The following is a 21,969-nucleotide window of genomic DNA, read 5'->3' on the forward strand; positions in this document are numbered from 1 at the left end:
TAAATATTTGGATTTAACTCAGCACTAAACCCAAACATGGATCATAAAAGACAACAACAATAATTGTAAGACTTCAAATGTGGATATAAAAGATTTGTACGCTTGAAATGTGTCAAACTGAATTGACGATAAGGAATCCAATAAAGCGGGCATTCTCCACGCCAAAAGTGACATCACTCACCACACATTGCACTACATGGAGGTGGAGTCAAATTTAGTGGTTTCCATTCACAAGCACCTCCGAGCAACATGCGACTACAAAAAGGTGGCTTGTAATCAAGCATGAAATATGTTGAATGTGTGTCTATAATTGATAAACGATGTAAACATGAGAGCTCAATTTCCTGCATACGTTTCAGCCTGTGTGACTGGATTAAGTCTAATTCCTCAGTGGCGAACGGAATAAGAGCAAAGATAGGCAGGTGGTCCAACATAATGAGCTCAATGAGGCTAAACAGATTATGAGTGAGTGCATGTCAGGGGGACGGACGGGACTATTTCTGGTCCCGTGGCAGGTGCTTCCATTTTTGAAACGAGAGTGGAACATGGACAGGGAAGGGCATATTCTTAGCTATATTTCAGGATATCTGCGATTGGCTGGCAACCAGTTCCGAGTGTACCTCGCCAAAATGGCCGAAGCCGGCTGGGATAGGGTCCTGCACCCCCCTTGTGAGGAGCAAGTGGTGAAGAAAATGGATGGATGGATTAAGAAAGATATTATTATGTATGCAGTGCTCCCTCATTTATCGCAGGTCTTATGTTCTCAAAATTACACATATACATATATATATATATATATATATATATATATATATATATATATATATATATATATATATATATATATATATATATATTATACATATATATATATATATATATATATATATATATATATATATATATATATATATTATATTTTTTTTTCATTTATCATGTTTTTTTTCGTTTTGGTATGATTTTTACTTTATTATAAATGCTTTCTCATTCATCATTTGTATTCTTTTTTTCATTTACAGTCATTTTTTCCATTAAAAGTATGTTGTTTTTTTAAATGTACTTATTATACAGCACAGTATATATTTTTTCCTTTATTATATATGTTTTTTTTCTTCGTTTTGATATGTTCACTATATTATAAATGCTTTTTCATTCATCATATATAATCGTTTTTCATTTAGTTATTTTTTCCATTAAAAGTATGATTTTTATTTTTATTTTTTTTTATTTTAATTAATTATACACCACAGTGTATATAGATTTTTTTTCATGTATTATATATGTTTTTTGTTTTGGTATGATTTTTACTTTATTATAAATGCTTTTTCATTCATCATGTATATTATTTTTTTCATTTACAGTCATTTTTTCCCCCCAATAAAAGTATGTTTTTCTTAATTTTACCCATTATACACCACAATATATATTTTCTATCTCCGGAACGCAATGTTGTGGAGGCCGTGAAAGATGTACCCGCGATAAACGAGGGATTTTATTATAATATTGTTTTTGGAACATGAAGGTTTATTTTTTAATTTTTTAATCACCTCATGTTTTTGCAATTCTGTCCTTTTCATAGAACATTTTAAAAGGCCACATTTTCCCACGGACTTAACAATTGGATAGGAGATCATTTGGGCCGCCATTATGTCTTCCACTTGAGTGTGCTTCCTGTGTAATTTGCACAGGCAGTCTTGGACAGATGAGAGGAACATGAGCAGTTTTTTTTTCTTAGCCCTCCCAAAGACTAACAAAAAAAAAAAAGAACTGCTCTGACCTCTTTTTTTGCAGCACCTACCTCCACACAGTGTGACTGCGCGCTAATGATGAAGACCTGCCCACCCGATGAAGCCCACAGGTGCTCTTCCACAGCCAGCATGGCTTTGATCGGCAAGACTCCCAGCTTCAACACCTTGGGCTTATCGCTCATCCATAACCCATCTGCGGTGCATATTGACAGATCAATATTACATTAAAACGTGACTTATGTACATTTTATGCTAACCTTTTGCACTTGCACTACCGTACGGCTCATTGCGAGCTCACATTAAAGGCCGTTTCTTCTTGAACTTTAGCGAGGTTATGTTGACACTCTGCCTTCATAAATGTCACCTATAAAGGTCATTTGTATCAAGAACACTTCTAATACTGTCGGGGAGGCCATTGATGGGTTTCATAGCCTTCGCTATGAATATAGATGCGCTGTGAAGTATTAGTCATAGCGAGGCAAAAGCTCCATCCTGCTCGCACCTCCTACACACGCAGCTCTTCATGTGCCTGGCACCCACAGTGGCAGCTCAGCACAGATCAAACACTGCATGCGGACCGCATTTGATTTGATTTAACTGTTAAATCAAATGTCTGTTAAATTTTAACAGAAAAAAAAAATTCTCAACTCTTCACTCGCCGCCATTTTCACGTTTCGCAATCCCGTTCGCTCCCGGCTGTTTTACTGGATTTTGACTGATTTTGCAAGGACCACACAATATTGTGTTCTGTTGCTATAAAAGCATGGAACCTATCAAAAGAAAGATTAAAGTCTCTTCTTTCATCAGGAAAAAAAAAAAAGTATGTTTCTATCTGTTTCCGTTTTGCAGCAATTAGCATTAGAAGAGAGCTAAGTTTCATCAGTTTTCACAAATCTATTTAAAATTGTAAGTAATTGAGCTTTTTTTCTAAATGGCCCTGGTTGATCTCCTTTGCTCTGCTGCCACCTGCTGGCCGTTTGTGTAATAACTACCATTTCTGCAACCGTTCTTTGCAGTTGAGAGGCTGCATCAAAGCCTTCCTTACGCTCTAGCATAAAAAAAACAAAACAAAACGTATAAATACGTCTTTGGGAGTAAATGAGTTAAAATATACTAAGGCCGTTTTGCGTTCCAGCACGATTGCCCATCTGCAGGGGGCTTTGTGTTGCGTAACCTACATACAGTGATGGCGCCAAGCCCATCAAACACTAATAGGATGGATATTGAGTTTTGTTTTGTTTTTTTAATTCAAAGTGAAAGCCCTCTGACTAGACAAATGAACCATGAATAATGTAAAAACGACAAAAGCCACCGCACTCTAAAAAGAGAATTCTTGATCCAATTTAAGATTAAACAGAGAATTGTTGACCAATTTAATACTATTGCTTCAACTGGTAACACAAGATTGAATTTAATTAATCCAAAGTGAATATATTACGTTTAATTAATTATAAGTTCAGAATTAATTAGGAGTTCATTAAAGTAAATATATTCACTTTGGATTAACTTAATACATCATTTTGGATGAACTTAATTCAATCATGTTTTACCACTTGAACCAATTTTATTAATTTGGTCAACAATTCTCTGTTTAATCTTAAATTGGTTCAACAATTCTCTTTTTACAATGTGCCTTAGGTGATACAATCGGAGCGATAGTCTTCTTTATGTAACTTCAGTTCTTACATTTTCTCCCCTTTGAACTCATTTTGTTGTCCAATCTTTAGACTGAAAGTTTTTTACCATCTCAGAGTTTTCACATTTAGAGGCGCCAGTCGGTGTGTTTTTTCTTTCAGCCCCGCCCCCACCAACCTTCGTAAAAAACTTTTATAGACTTTTTTTTTTTGGGACAGAGTCGGTCATAATCTAGATAAATTACCTTAAATTAATTACAAATAAATAAAACATAATAAAAAAATAATAAAGATAAATAATATCTATATAAAAACATACAAATTATATAAAAAAAATGTGAATAAATAATTTAATACAACAGTAAACAAAACATTTTGATTAAGCCAATATACAATATCAAAAACGAGTCTGCATTACTCAGCAAGATGGAGCCCAGTGTCCAAAAATTGAAGTTCATGCCCTCCAGAGAGCACAATAATTTGTCTAATCTCAACCAGGAAGTGAACAGGGCCTCACCAACAGTGTTCGTTCAAGGCGAGGCACAAAGGCGGTTATTGAAGAAGGGAAGGAGAGGAGGAAAGGTTGGGAAAGATTTCCCTCAGACGAGCAGTACAGTAATGACTGGGAAAGCAGAAAGTAATCTCACACTACGGCAGCTAGGTGGAATTAGCATTCCAGCAACGCCCTTTCTATATTATTGCAACAGATTTTCTTGCACAAAGAGTAAACGAAAAAGGATTGAGGCATGCCGGGAAAACACAAAAATAAAAAAAGTGCTAACTTGCAGTCTTATACAAGCCCACGTTGGTCAAACTAAATATGTTGTTCACGTGTGCATGTATATAAACAAAGCATCAAAACAGAATGTTTCATTTGACAACAGTTACAGACATTAAAACAACCTCCACGGGAAGATGTTGAGATTATGCTTCCCACTGTGTGCCGATGACGTGTGACCTCTTCTAGTTCATAGCCAACCTCAAAGCAAAAAAACAAGCGGGGCAGAATCCCGATGACTGACCAGCATCGCACACGAAGAATTCCACAAAGCAAGAAGACGAAGAATGCGAAGCAGCGTCACTGACACGTCAGCACTTTTTGATGTCTTGTCCCAATTCATTGCTTCAGCAGCGTGACAGCACGCCACAGAGGAATGGAGGCGGCTTGTGTTCTTGTTTCTATACAGGAGCTTTGCTTCATGGCAGGAAAAATGGACACGAGCTATCAATAATCGATTAATTGATCATTAGGATCAATTTAACCAACTTAAAAAAAAAAAGTTGACCAAAAGTCAGTTGGTAAAATGTTCTTAACTCATTCACTCCCTGCCATTTTCACTGAAGCAACCCCCTTTGCTCCCGGCTGTTTACTCGACTGATTTTGCAAGGCCCACAGAATATTGTGTTATATTGCTATAAAAACATGGAATCTACCAAAATAAAGATTAGAGTCTCTTCTTTCATCAGGAAAAAACATACATTTCTATATGCAGCAATTAATTTTAATATACAAGTTAAGTTTCATCATTTCATCATTATTCACAAATCTGTTTAAAACCGTGGGGAAAACACCTTGTTGCAACATGGCCGTGGTTGATCTCTTATACTCTGCTTTTTTTTTTTTTACTTCAACCGTTCTCTTCAGTTCAGAGGCTGCAACAAAGCCTTCTGTATGCTCTAGCATTTTAAAAAAACAACAACAAAAAACATATAAATACGTCTTTGGGATAAGGTAATATTCAAAATAGAACATATTTATACGTTTTTGGGAGCAAATGAGTAAAGCAGCACTGCTACAGTGACCCAGGTAACTGATATTCCACCGAATTATACAAAATGAGTCACATTTTTCGCATGGAGCATCACATGTCAGCAAAAGAGTTCCTTCAGGGATGAAATCAGGCCTTAGATTAAGAAGATAAAAAGGCCAAAATAAGAATATTCAGCTATGCCAAATCCTAACAAAGACACTTACTGTGATGTGTTCTAATTAGTGACTGAGCGGTGGATGAAGGAGCAAAAAAAATGTGGCCAGCAAAGCAAGTTGTGATGGGAAGTCAAAAACACAATTCAGTGTGAGCACTCTTTTACACAAACGTCTAACAGATGAGCTTTGCAGAAGAAAGTCGCTGGAAACTAAGCTGAGACATCTGATTTGAGTCATGTGAAGACAACCTGAGAACTGTCTGACTGTAGCTAGTATAACAAATGGCGCATTTGGCATACAAGTACTTGAAGCAATGATATCTTTCGCTTGACAAACACACGCACATCAGTCTGAAAAATGAATGAAGGGAAAACCAGAGCGAATATATGAAAGCCATGTAGCAGATGGAACAAAACAGACAATGGCACAGACTGTGGGAAGAGAGTCCAGCTTGGATCCTTTCCTCCCTATGTGTATGTCTGGAAGCGAGGACATTAAATAGGTCGCCTCTTTCAGAACGACTTCTCCCAGACAACCGAGCAAATGGAAACAGGACCGCAACACAGAAGAAGGCTTGACCCGGGATCGCTCGATGCACAGCGAGACTCTCATTTCCTAACACTAACTGAAAGAGCCACCAAACTCTGATTATTGTGTTATGGTTGGAGACTGACATCCATTCGGGTCAGGCTCAGACTAAATAGTTCAGCAAAATGGTGCTCACTTACACAGTTTTAAAACACATTTCAATTATCTAAGTCAGTGATTCTCAAATAGTGGGGCGGGCCCCCCCCCCCCAAGGGGGGCGCAGGCTCCATCAAGGGGGGTGCGTTTGACCTCGGGGAACATGCTTTTTTATTTTTTTATTTTGATGTTTTTTTTTTACTGTTTTAGAATAAAGTGCAATTGCACCTCCACTACATTAGGGGGCAGTGGCGCTCTCATTATTGGCAGAGTGTGCGCAGGGAGCATTCGCTCGGTGGTGTAGGGGTTTTGTTTGCACTGAGCATGCGCGCTTTGCACACAGCAAAAAATAAATAAAAAATCTGCACAAATGATTTAATATTTTTGTTTTGCATGTTAAAGTTTTTTTGTTTTGTTTTTTATATTGTGCTCCCGAGTTAATGTTGTTGATCAGTTTGAATGCATTATTATTTATTGATTTTATGTAATTTTATTTTTCCGTATCATATGGTTTGACATGGTCAGTCAAAAAATGTTTATAGTTGAATTAAGGGTTTAATTTTATTTTTGAATTTCAGATGCACATTGTATCTTTTCTGTTACAGTTAATAAAGCTATTCTTTGTTGTAAGTTGCTCCATATTTCTTTTTTTTATTCTCTTATATGTTAATACGGATACAGTGACTTTACTACGATGAGGCCATTTAACAGGGTCAACAAACGTTGCATGAAGCCATCCCAGCGAGAGACATACCTTGTGATCTGGAGTAGATGGCCACAGAGCCACTGACCAGGCCAGCATACAAACAGCGTTTCATGTAAGCCAAGCTCGTGACGGTGGATTTGTCCGGGGTGAAGAACTGCTGCAGGCGCACTTTCTTGGACCGCTGGCTGCTTTTATAGACAATAATGCTGAAAAACAAAACAAGAAGCACTTGATTACAGGCTCTCATATGCGGTACTTTTGTGTCAAGTTAGATTTTAAAAATATTATGAAGTTGGATCATGTTAGAGGGCTTTTCATTTTCAAACAAAAGTTGTAATGTGGATTGGTGTAACGCTATAATGCACTCACAAATATTTCAAGCCATACTTAAGACTTGTGCAATTTTTTTTTTTACATGGCAAATTCACATTTACTTTTTTAGATAATTTCAACACAAACCTACCAAATAAACCTTGTATGATACATATTTATTAGCCTATTAAAGCCTATTTATTTGAAATGCATAATCCTCATGTTTATGTATGGATATTTACGCTAAATTAATAATAATGGGAGTATTTATTCAAAATATATAAATTGTTTGAGTTGCACAATAATCAGGTTACACACATTTATACACAATAAATGTTCTGTTATGTTGTTTTTTTTTTTGCTCTAGTTTTCCTGCATGGCCTGCATGTACCGTTGCCCAAAATCAGGTATGATCGTCTCTAGCTCACTCGCAACCCTAATGAGGAGAAGTGGTGTCAAAAACAGATGAAGTGCGAGCTCACGCTAAATTACACACTCGACAATGTATGTATGACATTTAAGTATTTTACATTTACCTGCCCTCCTCCATGCCCAGGCAGACAGTGGGTGTAACACTGGCTTTTGACAGCAAGATCTGGTTGCTTTGTTGGACTTGGTCATCACTCTCCGGAAACTCTTCGGATGGCACGTACGCCATGCACAGGATACGGGACTCCACGTTAAAGCACTCCGTCACCTTTGGGCTGCAGCTCTGCATGGCAACGATGGCTATTTGGCCCATCTGGTTGGTGCAACTTGCGACCTGCAGAGTGCAATGTGTTTACATTGGAGGACTTATCATGTGTGAATTGTGCTCTTAAAAATATTCAGTAAGACAAGACTGATGAGGTCACAAAAGCAAAGAAAACAAGAACAGCAAATAATCAAAAGACAAAATCATTAACACCAAAAACTGCAATCTCTAAAACACTTACGTTAGAAACAACACGCCTGTAACAACATAAACGCTCTTATTTCACATTAACGTAACAAATCAACACAATCTATATGACTTCGGGTGTTACCACATTGTATATTTTGAGTTTCCCCCTAATTGCCAAACTACATTTGCCGTGCTTAGCAATGTTCTGTGAGCCAATATTTATTTTAAGAAAAATATCAAAGCACAAAGAAGACATTTTCAGAACCCTGACAATCTAAACAACCTCGTAACAAAAAAACACATGCTCTGAAATAACACAAAACTGAAACGAGAATGAAAAACATCTTGATTGCGAGAAACAGCTGCGTCTGATTCCATGGCATGTGTGCTTAATTGAAGTGTTGTCAGCTGCTGTAAGTTTAAGTGATGAGCGACTAGATGCGAAGAAACCTTCAGCAGCTGCTAGACCTATTCAACAAACAGTATATGAAATCATAAAGTTGTTGGTTATTGTGGGAATGCTTCAACATTCCCACGTATGTTATTGTGATTTTTATTCTCCGCACAACAACTCCCACAGAGTACTTCCAATTTACATTGTTTAAATTTCAACTAGCTTCAAAAATTCACACCTCCCGGGCTATATATATATATCGTCTGATTCCACATTAGTTACAGTATTTGCACAATTTAACATTCAATATCAACTTTTACCCATTCACTTTCAATGGGACAAACATTGAACTTTTTCTAAGTATCACTTTCCACGCCCACTTCCATACTTGTAACTTATCATTACCAGGTGTTAGCACAGGTTATAATTTCACAATTTATCTCTCATTCCACATGCATTCAAATTTTAGCATTCAGCTATTAGCATTCAGCATTCCCACACAATTTCTCTACAAATTGCACTTAGTCTAGTTAACTAAGTAATTTCGTTTTTGAATAGTGCTGAAGTGGATATCATATAAAATTATTTAAAAAAAATAAATATATAATAATTGGTGAAATAAATTCTAAAAAAAAAATAAATTAAGATATTATAAATTGTGATCTAAAAAATGGTGGAAAGCCATCTTACCCAGACACAACCGTGGCCCAGAACAGGAGTGTCTGCGGTGCTCTCAGTATTGATGAAGGGCTCCGGATTGTGAACAGCGCACTCCACCTGAAACAGAGAAAGCATGGAATATTATACAGAGTTAAAGGATAATTCATCAGAAACGGGGAAAAAATATTGGATCTGGTCCTCTGTATTGTGTGCAACCCAAAAATATAAAGTAGGTTTGCCTACATTGGTGGGCAAATTCTGTACTAACCAAAGTCAGTCATACAAGAGAAACGTCAATATCTCAATGCACAATCTGAGGCACAAACTTTAGTCAATGATCTGTCTGAAATAAAGATATTTTCTTTTACAGTAGTGTAATACTTTTACAGCAACATGCACAAATCATCTGCCTGCTGCACAAAACAAAAAACCTCTCACCTTGAACTCTTGCAGTTTAGACATGACCACGGGCATCTGTTTGAGCAAGAGAGGATGTTTCCGCTTTTTGAGTTGATTTCCGTCATCTTCTGCAAACAGCCAGCCCTGAAGGTTGTCTTCCTCTAATATAAAATACACACATATGATTATTAATAGTGCTGTATATAGTTTTAAACTTATAGCACACGTGGTGATATTTGTGAAGAACACACAATGAAGCAAGCCTGGTAGCGAACTGTACCTAGAGCCAATTTAGCCATTTGCAAGTTGCTGATCCATGACTGTTTGATGGCTGGGTTCAGAGTATTGAACACTGCACTGAAGTATGTGGCTTTGCCCAATCTGCTGACAAAGACAGGACCAAGAAAAAAAAAAATGATGAGCTGTTTGATCCACAGCACAGTGTTGCAGCTTTGACTTTCTTTGTATTTTGAGGTTAAAAGTATGGTCAAAAAAGTGCAAGCATAATCTCAAACTCTCACAAGCTAAGGGCAGAAATAATGACAATGCTAAAAGTAAAAGCCATTAGGCAAATAAGACAGTTAACTCATTCACTCGCCGCCATTTTCACATTTCGCAATCCCGTTCGCTCCCGGCTGTTTTACTGAATTTTGACTGATGTTGCAAGGTCCACAGAATATTGTGTTCAATTGCTATAAAAGCATGGAACCTATCAAAAGAAAGATTAAAGTCTCTTCTTTCATCATGTTTCCGTTAACAGCAATTAGCATCAGAAGAGAGCTAAGTTTCATCAGTTTTCACAAATCTATTTAAAATTATAAGTAATTGAGCTTTTTTTCTACATGGCCCTGGTTGATCTCCTTTGCTCTGCTGCCACCTGCTGGCCGTTTGTGTAATAACTACCATTTCTGCAACCGTTCTTTGCAGCTGAGAGGCTGCATCAAAGCCTTCTGTGTGCTCTAGCATAAAAAAAATAAAAAATAAAAACGTATAAATACGTCTTTGGGACACTTAGAACATAAAAAAAAACGTATTTGCACGTTATAAGGAGCAAATGAGTTAAGGAGAATGTAAAAAAAATAAATAAAAAGGCAAAAACAAGGTGCACCCTTCGGGGACAACATTCAGGCTTTATCAGTACTTGTGTAAATGTGACATGAGCATTAATGTTGGGAAACGGCTGCAGCACTGGTTGGCCTTTAGGAGAAGATGCTTGTGATTCATATCTCCGATTAGAGTTAATGGGGGGAACACGTTCATCCAAGTGTGCTCTCATGCTCTCGCCTACAAGCTACGAACATGGAGTGAGCGTAGATGCGGGGAAACATCGAGTACAAGGTGAAGGGAAAATGTGACCACGCAGCTACTGAAAATATATTGTTGCCGATTGCATGCGAAGTGCAAACAAACCGCTGTGGAATGTAGCTACTAGCTGCAATAAAAAAATAAAAAAATAAATAAATAAATGACTTGTCTTGTTTTCCAGGCAGCTGAAGCTGGATCCTGCAACGGTCAGCTGCCCTAATCTCTTCTTCCTTCTTCAGAATCAGCCTCTGGAGACCCGATACCCAGTCCTGGGCCACTGTGGGGTTCACGTTCTGAACAAGCAGAGTGGATTTTAAAAAGCAGAGAGAAGAGCGATAATATTAGAGGAAACATTAGCCATAACTAAAATATTGTTCACTACTCAGGTGATTACATTACTACTCAATACAGGTAAGACACATTAACCGGTACTTAAATCTTTTGTGGCAAACAACAGTTGAAGATTTCCTAATGTAGACAACAACAATAAGACTGTTCTTAAATTGTATTTTTTATACATTATTAATGTACTGGTTTTGAGTTACTCATTTACTAACTAAATACGTTTATCTGTTGTTGTTTTTTATTTATTATAATATTTATGAATTCATTTTGTGTTCCCAGTCTTTATTCCAGGACTGATTCCAGCACTTTGTATGCAACGAGGGTTGTTTTAAAGAGCTTATTTAAATAAAAACTTGAGGACAACACTTTTAAAGCTATAATTTGAAAATTTGCAAAAAAAATAAAAAATAAAAAATACAGAATTAAATGGATTTTGGTCTCCATCAAATAATGTACGACCTTTGTAGCTGCTGGTTTAATTCCTTCAGCGACCATTTTCAGGCCCTCTTACGCAGGAAAAAATATCATATGTACCTGCGATTCAATGTATGGATTCTTAAATGACAGAAATGTGTCCTTGGGATTGAATAAGTTTGAAATAACGTCTCATTTGATGACACCAATGTCTTCATATTTCACTTCATGTAGCAACTTGCAAAACTATCATTAGAATCTGTGTCATTCAGCATATTAAATTTTCATGTCAAGAGACACAGCCTCTTTTAATCAGTATGTCCCAATTAACATACACACATGGGACATGTTTCCCTAAGAGCTTCACAGGTACTTTTACCTCAGTTTGTGCAGTACTGATGAGAATAAAAACCAAACAGCATGACACTGATTTCAGTGCTAGCATCCGGTCACGATGTAATGACACAGCTACCTGGTAGTTGCCTTTGAGGCTGCCGATCATTCCGGCGATCTGGTTGACCAGGCTGAGGTCATGGATTAGGTTCTGCAGATCCTGGTACAGCTGACCTGGGCCCATGTAGAGCTTGTCTACAAAAGACACGCACGAGCATGCTTCAGCAAAAGACACATCACACAGAGAGGAGATCAAGAAAAGGGTGATAGGTTTGTTGAATATTTATTCACATGAACTACGGATAAAAGAAAATCCAAGAAGGCATTTTGCTCCTTTGTTGTTTTGTTTGTTCTTTACAAAAGAAGCTGTATGTGATTTTCATGGCTCAACTGTTAGATGAAAAGGACACAAGGGGTTGAATTCAGGTCAGGAATTCAGGCAGAAAGGCTGAATAAACCCTCCATGAAGGATATGTGGCGTGGCATGTCAGAAGCGTGTTCTATAACGGTCCATTTGTATTCAGTCAAGGCAGGTACCTGCCAAACCAGAGTGTGTTTTTGCTGAACACGTGTTCTATTATCCAGACCCCCTGAGATGTTATTCGTCTCTGGATATGAGCACAACAGTTTAGTTTATTTTTTTAAAACATGTGCTATCAGTTAGTGTAAATCAGTGGTGTCCAAACTACGGCCCGGGGGCCATTTGCGGACCGCCGTCCATTTTTCAGTGGCCCGCGATATATGCTAAAAATAAAATAAACGAAACAAAAATGTTTGGAGATGGTCAAAAACAGAAAAACGAAAAACAGGTGCCATTAAATGTTATTTTCGGTAACTAAAACTAATGGAAAAATAAATAAAACAAAAATTCAAAAACTATTTTGTAAACGAAATCAAATAAAAGTGAAAATGTTTTGTAAAAAACGAAAACTAACTAAAACTAACTATAATTATAGCAAAACTTTCCTTCGTTTTAGTCTTTGGTAATTAATTTAAAGCATGAGCTATTGGGGATGATTTTAAATATGATTTTTAGTAGATTTATTTTGATAGAAACCGGAATAATCACGTTTGAAAGTATGTCACACAGAAGTGCCGTCATCTGGCAGCAGCCAATAGAAAAGCACCGAAAGATGACGTCGCTCGCATGGTGTTTTTTTTTTTTTTTTTTTTTTTTTTTTAATATTGCGCACAAGTAATACACAATTAAAAATAATAATAATAATAATTAATACTAACACTGAAAATAACAAACTAAGCTAAAACTAAGCATTTTTTTACAGAACGAAACTAATAAAAACTAACAGGACCACCCTGAAAACTAATAAAAACTAACTAAAATAAAAAAAATTCAAAACTATAATAACCTTACTGCCATATTACAAATAAATTGGTTTATATACTGTAGCATTTTTCTAAATTTGCAAAAGCACAACTAAATTATTTATACAATTTTTAGGACTAAACACAATTTCTCTTCATAACATTATGTGGCTCTTGCGTCCTGATTTTCTGTATGTGGCCCTCAAATGAAAACGTTTGGACACCCCTGGTGTAAATTAAAAATGAGTTTATACCTCATTGACATTTTACACAAGCAAACAGCTTCAGTATTTGAATTATTACATCTAGAACCTCGGACTGAGGTGTACTCATTAAAATAATTTTGCTCATTAAATTGCCCATTCACTGCTGAACTGTGGCGATGGCCTGTGAAATTAGTGTCCAACTCATGAATGACTCTTTGTGAGAGAGCCAACATTTTCAAACAAAACAGGCCAAGAGGCGCATCCTCAAAATGTTCACACCAGAGCAACCCCAGCAATTAGACAAACCCTAAAAAACAAGCAACAGGGGGAAGATGTGGCTTTTCTGTGGGTAATCCAGCTTCCTCCCATTATCCCACATCCATGTTATGCTACTTGGTAGATTTAACTTGTCCGTCGGTTGAAATGTTAGTGCAAATGTTGGTCTATATTACGGTAACGGGTCTTTGATGTACCCCTTCGCTCCCCACAAGTCAGCTGGGACAGGGTCAGAGTGGATGACCAGGTTTTGTGTGGTCGTCTGATACCGCGACACCACAGAAGATTGAAAAATGTGTTTAAAGCTCAGATAGGGAAAAAAGGTTAGATATTATTTGAATAGATTGAACTGGTTAGAGAATGAATGAATCTAACAGATTGACAGATTAAAATTACAAGATGCGTTTTCTCCTATTGATTTGTTTCTGTCATACAAATTATAACTTAAAATTTAATAAGGCGGGGAATCCATCCAATAATTCTTTCTGGAACATATCAAAAGTAAGTCGATCCAAATATTGTCTCCTGGCTTGAAGTCCAAACACGCTTGTGTCAGGGCAAGAGAAAGCTGCCATTCTGCCAGTTGGAACCTTGTGAATGCCCTTCAATCAGAGCGGATATCATGGAGGTCTGTTTCTGCCATCTGTTACACAAACTCATCTACTGGCTGGACGCTTTTTTTCAACTCAGTGACGAATCAGAGACTGGTGACTTAATATGAGATAGATCAACTATTGCGCTCATGAGATATGTTAGTACTATTTTTATTTCTGAAATTGAATTATTAGCTGCAAATTTGTGTCTTTGCATAGCTAGAAATGTTTAATCCACCCTTCTTTTTTTTAAACAGCATTGAAAAATGATTTTTAGTATTTGCCGCGGTCCGCCAAAAAATGTATGGCGGGCCGCAAATGGCCCCCGCGCCGTAGTTTGGACACCGCTGCATGACAGGCAGTCAACTGACCAAAAGTTGCTGGCTGAGTGTCCCAAAAAAGTATTTAACATTCATAACAACTGTGAACTCTGTGACCCAAAGTCAAGGAGTAGCCAAGCAGACATACTTGGCTTTGCGTTGATGACCACTTTCTCCCCAGAATGGGAGGCAGGGTAGCGGGTGGTGTCTGGAACGTCCTCACTCGATCCGAATTCCAGCGCTTCTACAAAGCTCAAAGGAACACTCCACTTGAGAAGGAACCGCTGGTCAAATGGGTCAACACCGCCGCTACTGCCGTCCTGGCACCTGGCGAGAAAAGATCATGGTTTAAAAAAAAACAAAAAAAAAACAATGGAGCTGTAACATAAAAAAAAATAAAAATAAAAAAATAAAAACCCTCAAAGAACCACTCCATGGTACACAAAGTATATCACTCACACTGACGCACAGTGGTGGTTAGTAGGGATGTAATTACGATACGATATTAGCACGATATGAAGGTCACGATACAATAATTATCACGATATTGTGGGCGGATTGGCGATATTTAAAAAAGATCGCAACATTGTAAAAAAAAAAAAAGAAAAAAGAAAAAAAAAGAGAGATCATACTAAGAAAAGCACAATTGTGCTTTTGTACATAACAGCAATACATATAAACCACCTACAATCTCTAATAACAATATTGAGGCACTTGCTTGCTAATATAAGCACACATTGATTGCTCCACAAGCAAATTAGCTTCCCCTTCATCTGACTATTAGCATAGATCACAAAACATCCAAAACATCCCTAATGAAAGCTAAATTGCACTAATAAAGTAAACATTAGGGGGTGCTAGAACTGCACAAATGGAAATCAACCTGACTTTTAACAGATGTGTTCCTTTTAAATATTGCGAACATGACGACGACGATACTGTGCCAGTTTTAATATCACGATATTAGTGGTTAGCCTCTCTCGTCACACTTTTGACTGCTTCTACATTACACGACTAAAATTATAGCACAACTGAAATATACACGAGCCAAAACTAAACAACACATTTCTATGAAAACGTAATTACAAAGGAAACACAGTATATTGGTACCAACTGAAGATGTAATTTAAGGGTGAGCGTTGACATGATTTACAGTATGTTTATGGCCACTGACCGAATGTTGGGCGTGGCACACATGAGAACATCGTTGAGTAGGAAAAGGCGTCGCTCCTTTGTTTTGATGACTTCACCGCGCTCATTGTAGACCGTCTCCACCATGTCGTCTGAGCGGATCAGGTAGCGGCTACCGTTACTCAGAAGCTAACAGGACAGAAGTGAGCAAAAAAGTGTTCTTGAGTTGTTATTTTACCCTCAGAGTAAATTTACAGTGGCACAAAAGTTAATAATCAAACCAAATGTTATTCCTACTCCTTTGCTTAGCTTTCATTTCGAATACTATAATACGATAATGAAAGTTGTCGTTTTGTTTTGTTTTATTGTGTCTGGGGGACTCGGAAAACCTAATCATCATCTTTATATGGCACACCTGCGAGGTAGGATGGATTGTCTCGGCAAAGGAGAAGTGCTCACTATCACAGATCTAGACTGGTTTGTGAACAATATTTGAGAGAAATTGTAATATTGTGTATGCAGAAGACGTTTTAGAACTTTGAGTTTATCACATGAAAAATGGGAGCAAAAACAAAAGTGTTGCGTTTATATTTTTTGTTGCGTATATATATATATATGAAAAACAAATTTCTGAGGTGCCATAAACTGGTAGCTTCACATACATAAAAGTATACATTTAAAAGTAGTTTTGATCACAATTGTTACATTAACTATATGCTAGCTCCTGTTTGGAATAATATCAACCAAAAGTAAAAAGTCAAACTCATTTTAAAGATAAGTAAATTAAAAAAACGACAACATGTACAGACCTTGTTGAGGTAACGTTCATTCATCGCCTTTGCAATGTGACGAATCTCGCAGCGCTGGTCAGCTTCTCTCTTCCTTTCATTGAGCTTCTCAGCCAGGGTCTCGAGTTCCGTTAAGGCCATCTGCAGGGGCAGGCGGTCCGCATGGCCCACTGGTGTGTTTTTGAGCATGTCCTGGCGAGAGTGACGGGCAAAAAAAAAAAACACACTCTTAAATGACTCCAGGGGATGTGCTCCACTTTTACATTTAGTGCAATTTGATTTCAGTTTTAATACAAGAAGATTTATGTCCATATTGCATGTAATCAGTGTGCCAACAATTATTTAAAAAGAGTAGAAGTGAAGGAAGAAGCATTTTGCACATGCATGCATTTATTGCCTGTCCTTGATGTGAGTGCGTTGACCCTGTGCTGGTATTCATGAGTAAAACACGCCACCTGCTGGTGACTACATGTACAACACTTTCGTGGACATACCTGGAGGAGCAGAATGAACTGGGGAAACCTCTGGATTGGCTTCATCATCAAGCCATATAAAGTCATCCTGTCACTGCTCGTCTCTTGACGATGCTGGAAATAAAACAGGAAACTATAAATATCCACGTATGAGGTACATTTGAGGTGTTAAAACTTTGTTTCTGACATCAAAATTATAGATACTTTAAGATACAGTGTTCCCTCGTTTATGTTTTTTTTTTTTTTTTGCGCATGCTTTTTGGTTTGTTTATTTTTTTTTTAGTCTTTGCGCTGCCGAATCTCCCCAACCCCACGTCCGACCGGGGACATACAGGCATCCGCGGATTCGGCTCGAAGAGACATTTCCAACGGCGTCTATCTCATCGCTCATATACAGTGCTGTATAATAAGTGTAAAAAAATTAATAAAAATAAAAAATAAAAATAAAAATTAAAAAAACATTTTTAATTGGAAAAAAAAATGGCTGTAAATGGAAAAAAAACAATGATGAATGAAAAAGCATTCATAATAAAGTAAAAATCATACCAAAACGAAAAAATATATATACTGTGCTGTATAATAATATAAAAAAATTCTTTTAATGGAAACAAAATGAATGTAAATGAAAAAGAACATATGATGAATAAAAAAGCATTTTTAATAGTTAAAGTTAAAAAAATACTAAAACGGAAAAAACATAATGAAACTAAAAAATATAATAAATAAAAAATATATATACTGTGCTGTATAATAATAAAAAAAAAAATCTTTTAATGGGAAAAAAATGAATGTAAATGAAAAAGAACATATGATGAATAAAAAAAGCATTTATAATAAAGTTAAAGTTAAAAATACCAAAACGAAAAAAACATAATAAACTAAAATATATATATATATTTTTTTAATTAATGGGATTTTTTTTTCATTTATTTTTTTTATAATTAACACGGATATGCATTTAGGAAGTTTTAGGAATGCAACACCCACGATAAACGAGGGAACCCTGTCTATCTATTACCTAACCTTTAGAAATTCCAGGAAGCCAGGTTTTGATGCACAAGTTTTCCTTACGACGGACATTGCCGTACTGAAGTTGTTCACATACTCACTGTAGGCATCCAGCACCATAGACTTTGAGAACTGTTGGGGTAAAAAAAAACAAAAAAAAAACAGCAACCAATGCTTTACATTAGCAAATAAGTGTTTCTTCCTTCTTCCCGTTTCCTGGTGGAAGAAGCTGGGAATATTCTAAAGGAAGAACAGCCCTCTCAAAAATATGAGAACAATTAGACAGACTAATAAGGTTTTGCATAAGACGTACTATGAATTAAAACAATTGTTAATTTATTTTCTTTTCCTTGAATCCAAGCTTACCGAAGCTACAAAGACGTCACCAATCATCGCAAAGCTGTCCCACTCTGCAACTCGGCTCGCCAGAGCGATCTGGAACAGGAAGTGGCACTGCAGGATCTCTCGCACTCGATAGAAGGTCATCTTCAGTTTCCTGTCGCTCAGTAACCTTGGCTCAATCTGGGACAAGGGCTTTTCATATTGCTGATGAGGCGAATAATTTGAAATGCAATAAGCTGCATGACACAACACAGACCAAATCACTGTTTCTGTACTGGTATACCTCTAATATTCTCTTCAATGCATCAAGATAGTTCTTCTCACTTTCCAGTATGGAGCCCAATATACATCGTCTCACCAGCTGTAAGGGGGAGAGTTATTAGAATTTGAAAATTGGTCGCTTGACAAAAATAGGAACTAAATGATATGTTACTTACTTGTTGCTGTGAAAGCCCTTCTGGGGCTGGACCCAAAACTGGCTCAACGTTTACACAATCCACCTCAATGAACAATTCAGACTCCTCATCTTCCAAACAGGTGGACTTCCTCTCTAAATCATAATTATGACAAATACGGGTTGAAAAGAATCACATAATTGACAAGAGAGAGAGAAATCCTTTAAAATGTGTTACAGTACAAATTGAATTAAATTAAATTGAATTAAATTTTATCTGGCCAATTTTGCCAAATTAAAGCCAGGCAAGCCAATCCAACGATTTTCTTTACAATATGTTCGAATTCAGCTGCATTGGTCCGAACACGGCATTATAATTAATATTGTGGAATAAAGCAGCAAAATACACCGTTTTTTTTTTTTATCTATCTCGGGGCCATTTTGCCATTTGCTGAAAATGACATCACAAGTTGCTCTTGACTCAGCGAGAGAACGTCACGAACAAAATCAGAAAACAGGTAAGCAGTGATTGGTTGTTACCTGAGCAACAGTGATGTCATTTTCAGTCGACAGCAAGTGGCAAAATGGTTGCCCCGATGGATGAAAAAAATAAAAAAATAAAAATAATAATAAAAAGTGTGGATTTTGCCGCTTATTTAACTAATTCACTCCCAGCCATTTTTCACTGAAGCAACCCCCTTTGCTCCCGGCTGTTTTACTGGATTTTGAAAGGCCCACAGAATATTGAGCTCAATTGCTATAAAAACATGGAACCTACCAAAAGAAAGATTTTAATCTCTTCTTTCATTAGTACATACCATATTTGTAACTGTATAGACAAATTTCACCATTATTCACAAATCTGTTGAAAACACTGGCTGATCTCTTATACTCTGCTGCTACCTGCTGGCCAGTTTTTGTAATAACTGCCATTGCTTGAAGCGACTTCTTCAGGTCAGAAGCTATATCAAAGTCTTCTGTTTGCTCCAGTATAAAAAAAAACTAAACAAAAAAACAAAATATTAAAACGTTTCTGGGACCATATTTATTTCTGGGATATTTAAACTAGAACGTTTTTGGGAGCAAATGAGTTAATATTCCACAAATGCCATATTAATCAGAATGCCACATTTCGACTGTAGGGGGCACATACAACACATGATTGTAAAGAAATCTGTTCGGTTGACTTTCCCTTTTAAGTGGGTAGTTCAAAATGGACCCTTCATGAGGTAATATAAAAGATTGAACTGGTGCGAGGTATATTCCTTTTGACAATTTACCGCTACATACATACCATTATAGAAAGACTTGGTTTTGATGAACGAACGTCCCTTCTTGACTGCAGCCTTGGTTTTCTCAAGGCCATCTTTGGTCCCTTCTTTCGCTGCTTTCACCAACTTTTGCATCTTAAAAATGGAGACAAAAACATAATGAGTTTTTTCTTAAACTTTGAATGGTGTACTTCCCTACCAAATTGACAACTGTCCTTCAAAAGCTTAGTACAAATAGCCATAATGCGGGACAGACACACAGTATGAGTGTTGTTAAAATCTAGATGCTGATATAGGTTGACAACAGAGAATGACACAGTAACTGGGACATCAGCTGAGTGGAACAAAAGACCTCTCTAACATACAGTGCTTCTTAACACTTTCATTGCCAGACCAGCAAAAAAAAAAAAAATGGATCATTTGACGTCTTTTTCCGTCAATGGCAGTGAATGAGTTAATTTTTCCCTACAGTTTTTGTAGTTTTGTCAAGGAGTCAAATGTCCTGTTGATAAATATACTTTTTCAGTTGCAACGCTTGAACATCATTAGTGATCAATATACAGTTGCAATTTAGGGTATAAGGTCGGGCATGCTGGTAGCTAATTGACTGATGGTGCCCCAGTTTACCGGACTGTAAAATACTACATAAATACAAGGCAGTAAACTTTTGAAACATTTCAGTGGGATTCATAACGATACGACAGGCCAGTGCAGCAAGACAATGAGGCAAACAAACCCATCACCAGTACCACCACCTAATTAGTGCAGGATCGGGGGTACCACAGTGTCAGTAATAGATGCTCACAGTCAAGTCGGCTAGACCGAGAGTAAAAAAAAAAAAAAAAGGTTGAAACTAGTGGAACACAAGCAGGTGAGGCGAGCTGCAGCTAAGTTTACCTTCTGCTCGTGTTTCTGTTTGAGCTGCTGCAGCTCGACAGTCCCCACCGTATTTGCCATTAGATCTTTCATCTTTTTCTCATAGTGTTCTTTCAAACGGCTCAGATCTTGAGAGAGCTAAACAAAAGCAAAGCAAGCATTATTGGTTACGCTTGTCAAGGTTGCTTGGAGTCATATTTGATCATTTTGGTTTAAAGGGGAAGTCAGTCTTAAACATTTCTTGACACCTCGTCTAAACATGACATTCTGATTAATATTACATTTGTGGAATAAGAGTTATGAAGCGAAATCCAGCTGTTTTTATCCATCTTAGGAGGCGGCCATTTTGTTGTCGGCTCAAGATGACATCACAGTTGCTTAGTTGCATCGGGCTCGGGTGACGACCAATCACAGCTCACCTGCTGAGCTACGATTGGTTGTTGCCTGAGACTGAGCAAATGTGATGTCATTTTGACAGCAGGCGGCAAAATGGCGATAAAAACTGCTGGATTTTACTTCTTAACTCATATTCCACGAACGCAATATTAACCAGAATATTATATTTACACTAGTGGGGCTGCATAGAACATGTTGTCAAGAAGATTTTGAGGGTTGACTTCCCCTTTAAGTAAGAAATTAGTTTTTCGGGTCATGTGATTAGCTCACATGATGTCATTGACATTTTTATGCACGATGTGTCTAGATGCAATAATGATGAATTTTAGGTTTCATAATATAATATACCCATAATAGGATTATTTGGCTTGCAGTTTTTAATATTTATAACTGTCTTCCCATTTTTCTACAGCTGTTAATAATACAAGAAAGTAACAACTTTTAAGAACAACAACTTAAGTTAAACTTGTGATGTCTGCTTGCAAATGAGAAGGCAATCGTAATTTGAAAAAAAGTAATTAAAAACTAAACAAAACAGAATATTAAGATTTTTTTTTTCAACTTCGAGGGGTTCTTTCCCTGTGATTTTGACAGCAAATTAGAGACAATAAGTATCGTTACTATAAATAAAATAAAAATATATTGCCGGTATACACGTGTATAATTGTAAAAATGTGATAATTTTATTTTTTATTTTTTTGTTACATTATTAATTTAAGGGATTTAAGATGATGTGGATCATTTGTTCACATATTGTATATTCCAGTA

The 21,969-nt window shown here is 36.8% G+C and overlaps 1 protein-coding gene across 2 annotated transcripts in view; it reads right to left on the minus strand.

The window, feature by feature from the left end:
- Nucleotides 1-21,969, minus strand: part of arhgef10 (Rho guanine nucleotide exchange factor (GEF) 10) — a 43,732-nt gene that overhangs the window by 11,345 nt on the left and 10,418 nt on the right. The window contains exons 9-26 of one of the 2 annotated variants that reach the window (XM_077538795.1): nucleotides 20,827-20,943; nucleotides 19,953-20,064; nucleotides 18,702-18,814; nucleotides 18,548-18,625; nucleotides 18,289-18,468; nucleotides 17,938-18,054; nucleotides 16,936-17,028; nucleotides 16,463-16,633; nucleotides 15,697-15,842; nucleotides 14,671-14,849; nucleotides 11,884-11,999; nucleotides 10,818-10,945; nucleotides 9,628-9,728; nucleotides 9,387-9,508; nucleotides 8,979-9,065; nucleotides 7,548-7,774; nucleotides 6,748-6,905; nucleotides 1,799-1,941 (exon numbers count right to left, since the gene is read on the minus strand). In XM_077538795.1, coding sequence (XP_077394921.1) covers nucleotides 1,799-1,941; nucleotides 6,748-6,905; nucleotides 7,548-7,774; nucleotides 8,979-9,065; nucleotides 9,387-9,508; nucleotides 9,628-9,728; nucleotides 10,818-10,945; nucleotides 11,884-11,999; nucleotides 14,671-14,849; nucleotides 15,697-15,842; nucleotides 16,463-16,633; nucleotides 16,936-17,028; nucleotides 17,938-18,054; nucleotides 18,289-18,468; nucleotides 18,548-18,625; nucleotides 18,702-18,814; nucleotides 19,953-20,064; nucleotides 20,827-20,943 — 2,388 coding nt within the window. The remainder of the gene's footprint in view (nucleotides 1-1,798; nucleotides 1,942-6,747; nucleotides 6,906-7,547; nucleotides 7,775-8,978; nucleotides 9,066-9,386; nucleotides 9,509-9,627; nucleotides 9,729-10,817; nucleotides 10,946-11,883; nucleotides 12,000-14,670; nucleotides 14,850-15,696; nucleotides 15,843-16,462; nucleotides 16,634-16,935; nucleotides 17,029-17,937; nucleotides 18,055-18,288; nucleotides 18,469-18,547; nucleotides 18,626-18,701; nucleotides 18,815-19,952; nucleotides 20,065-20,826; nucleotides 20,944-21,969) is intronic. The other variant, XM_077538796.1, reaches the window with a different exon arrangement.

The sequence above is a fragment of the Festucalex cinctus genome, chromosome 12 (assembly GCF_051991245.1).
Source record: "Festucalex cinctus isolate MCC-2025b chromosome 12, RoL_Fcin_1.0, whole genome shotgun sequence".
Taxonomy (NCBI): Eukaryota; Metazoa; Chordata; class Actinopteri; order Syngnathiformes; family Syngnathidae; genus Festucalex; species Festucalex cinctus.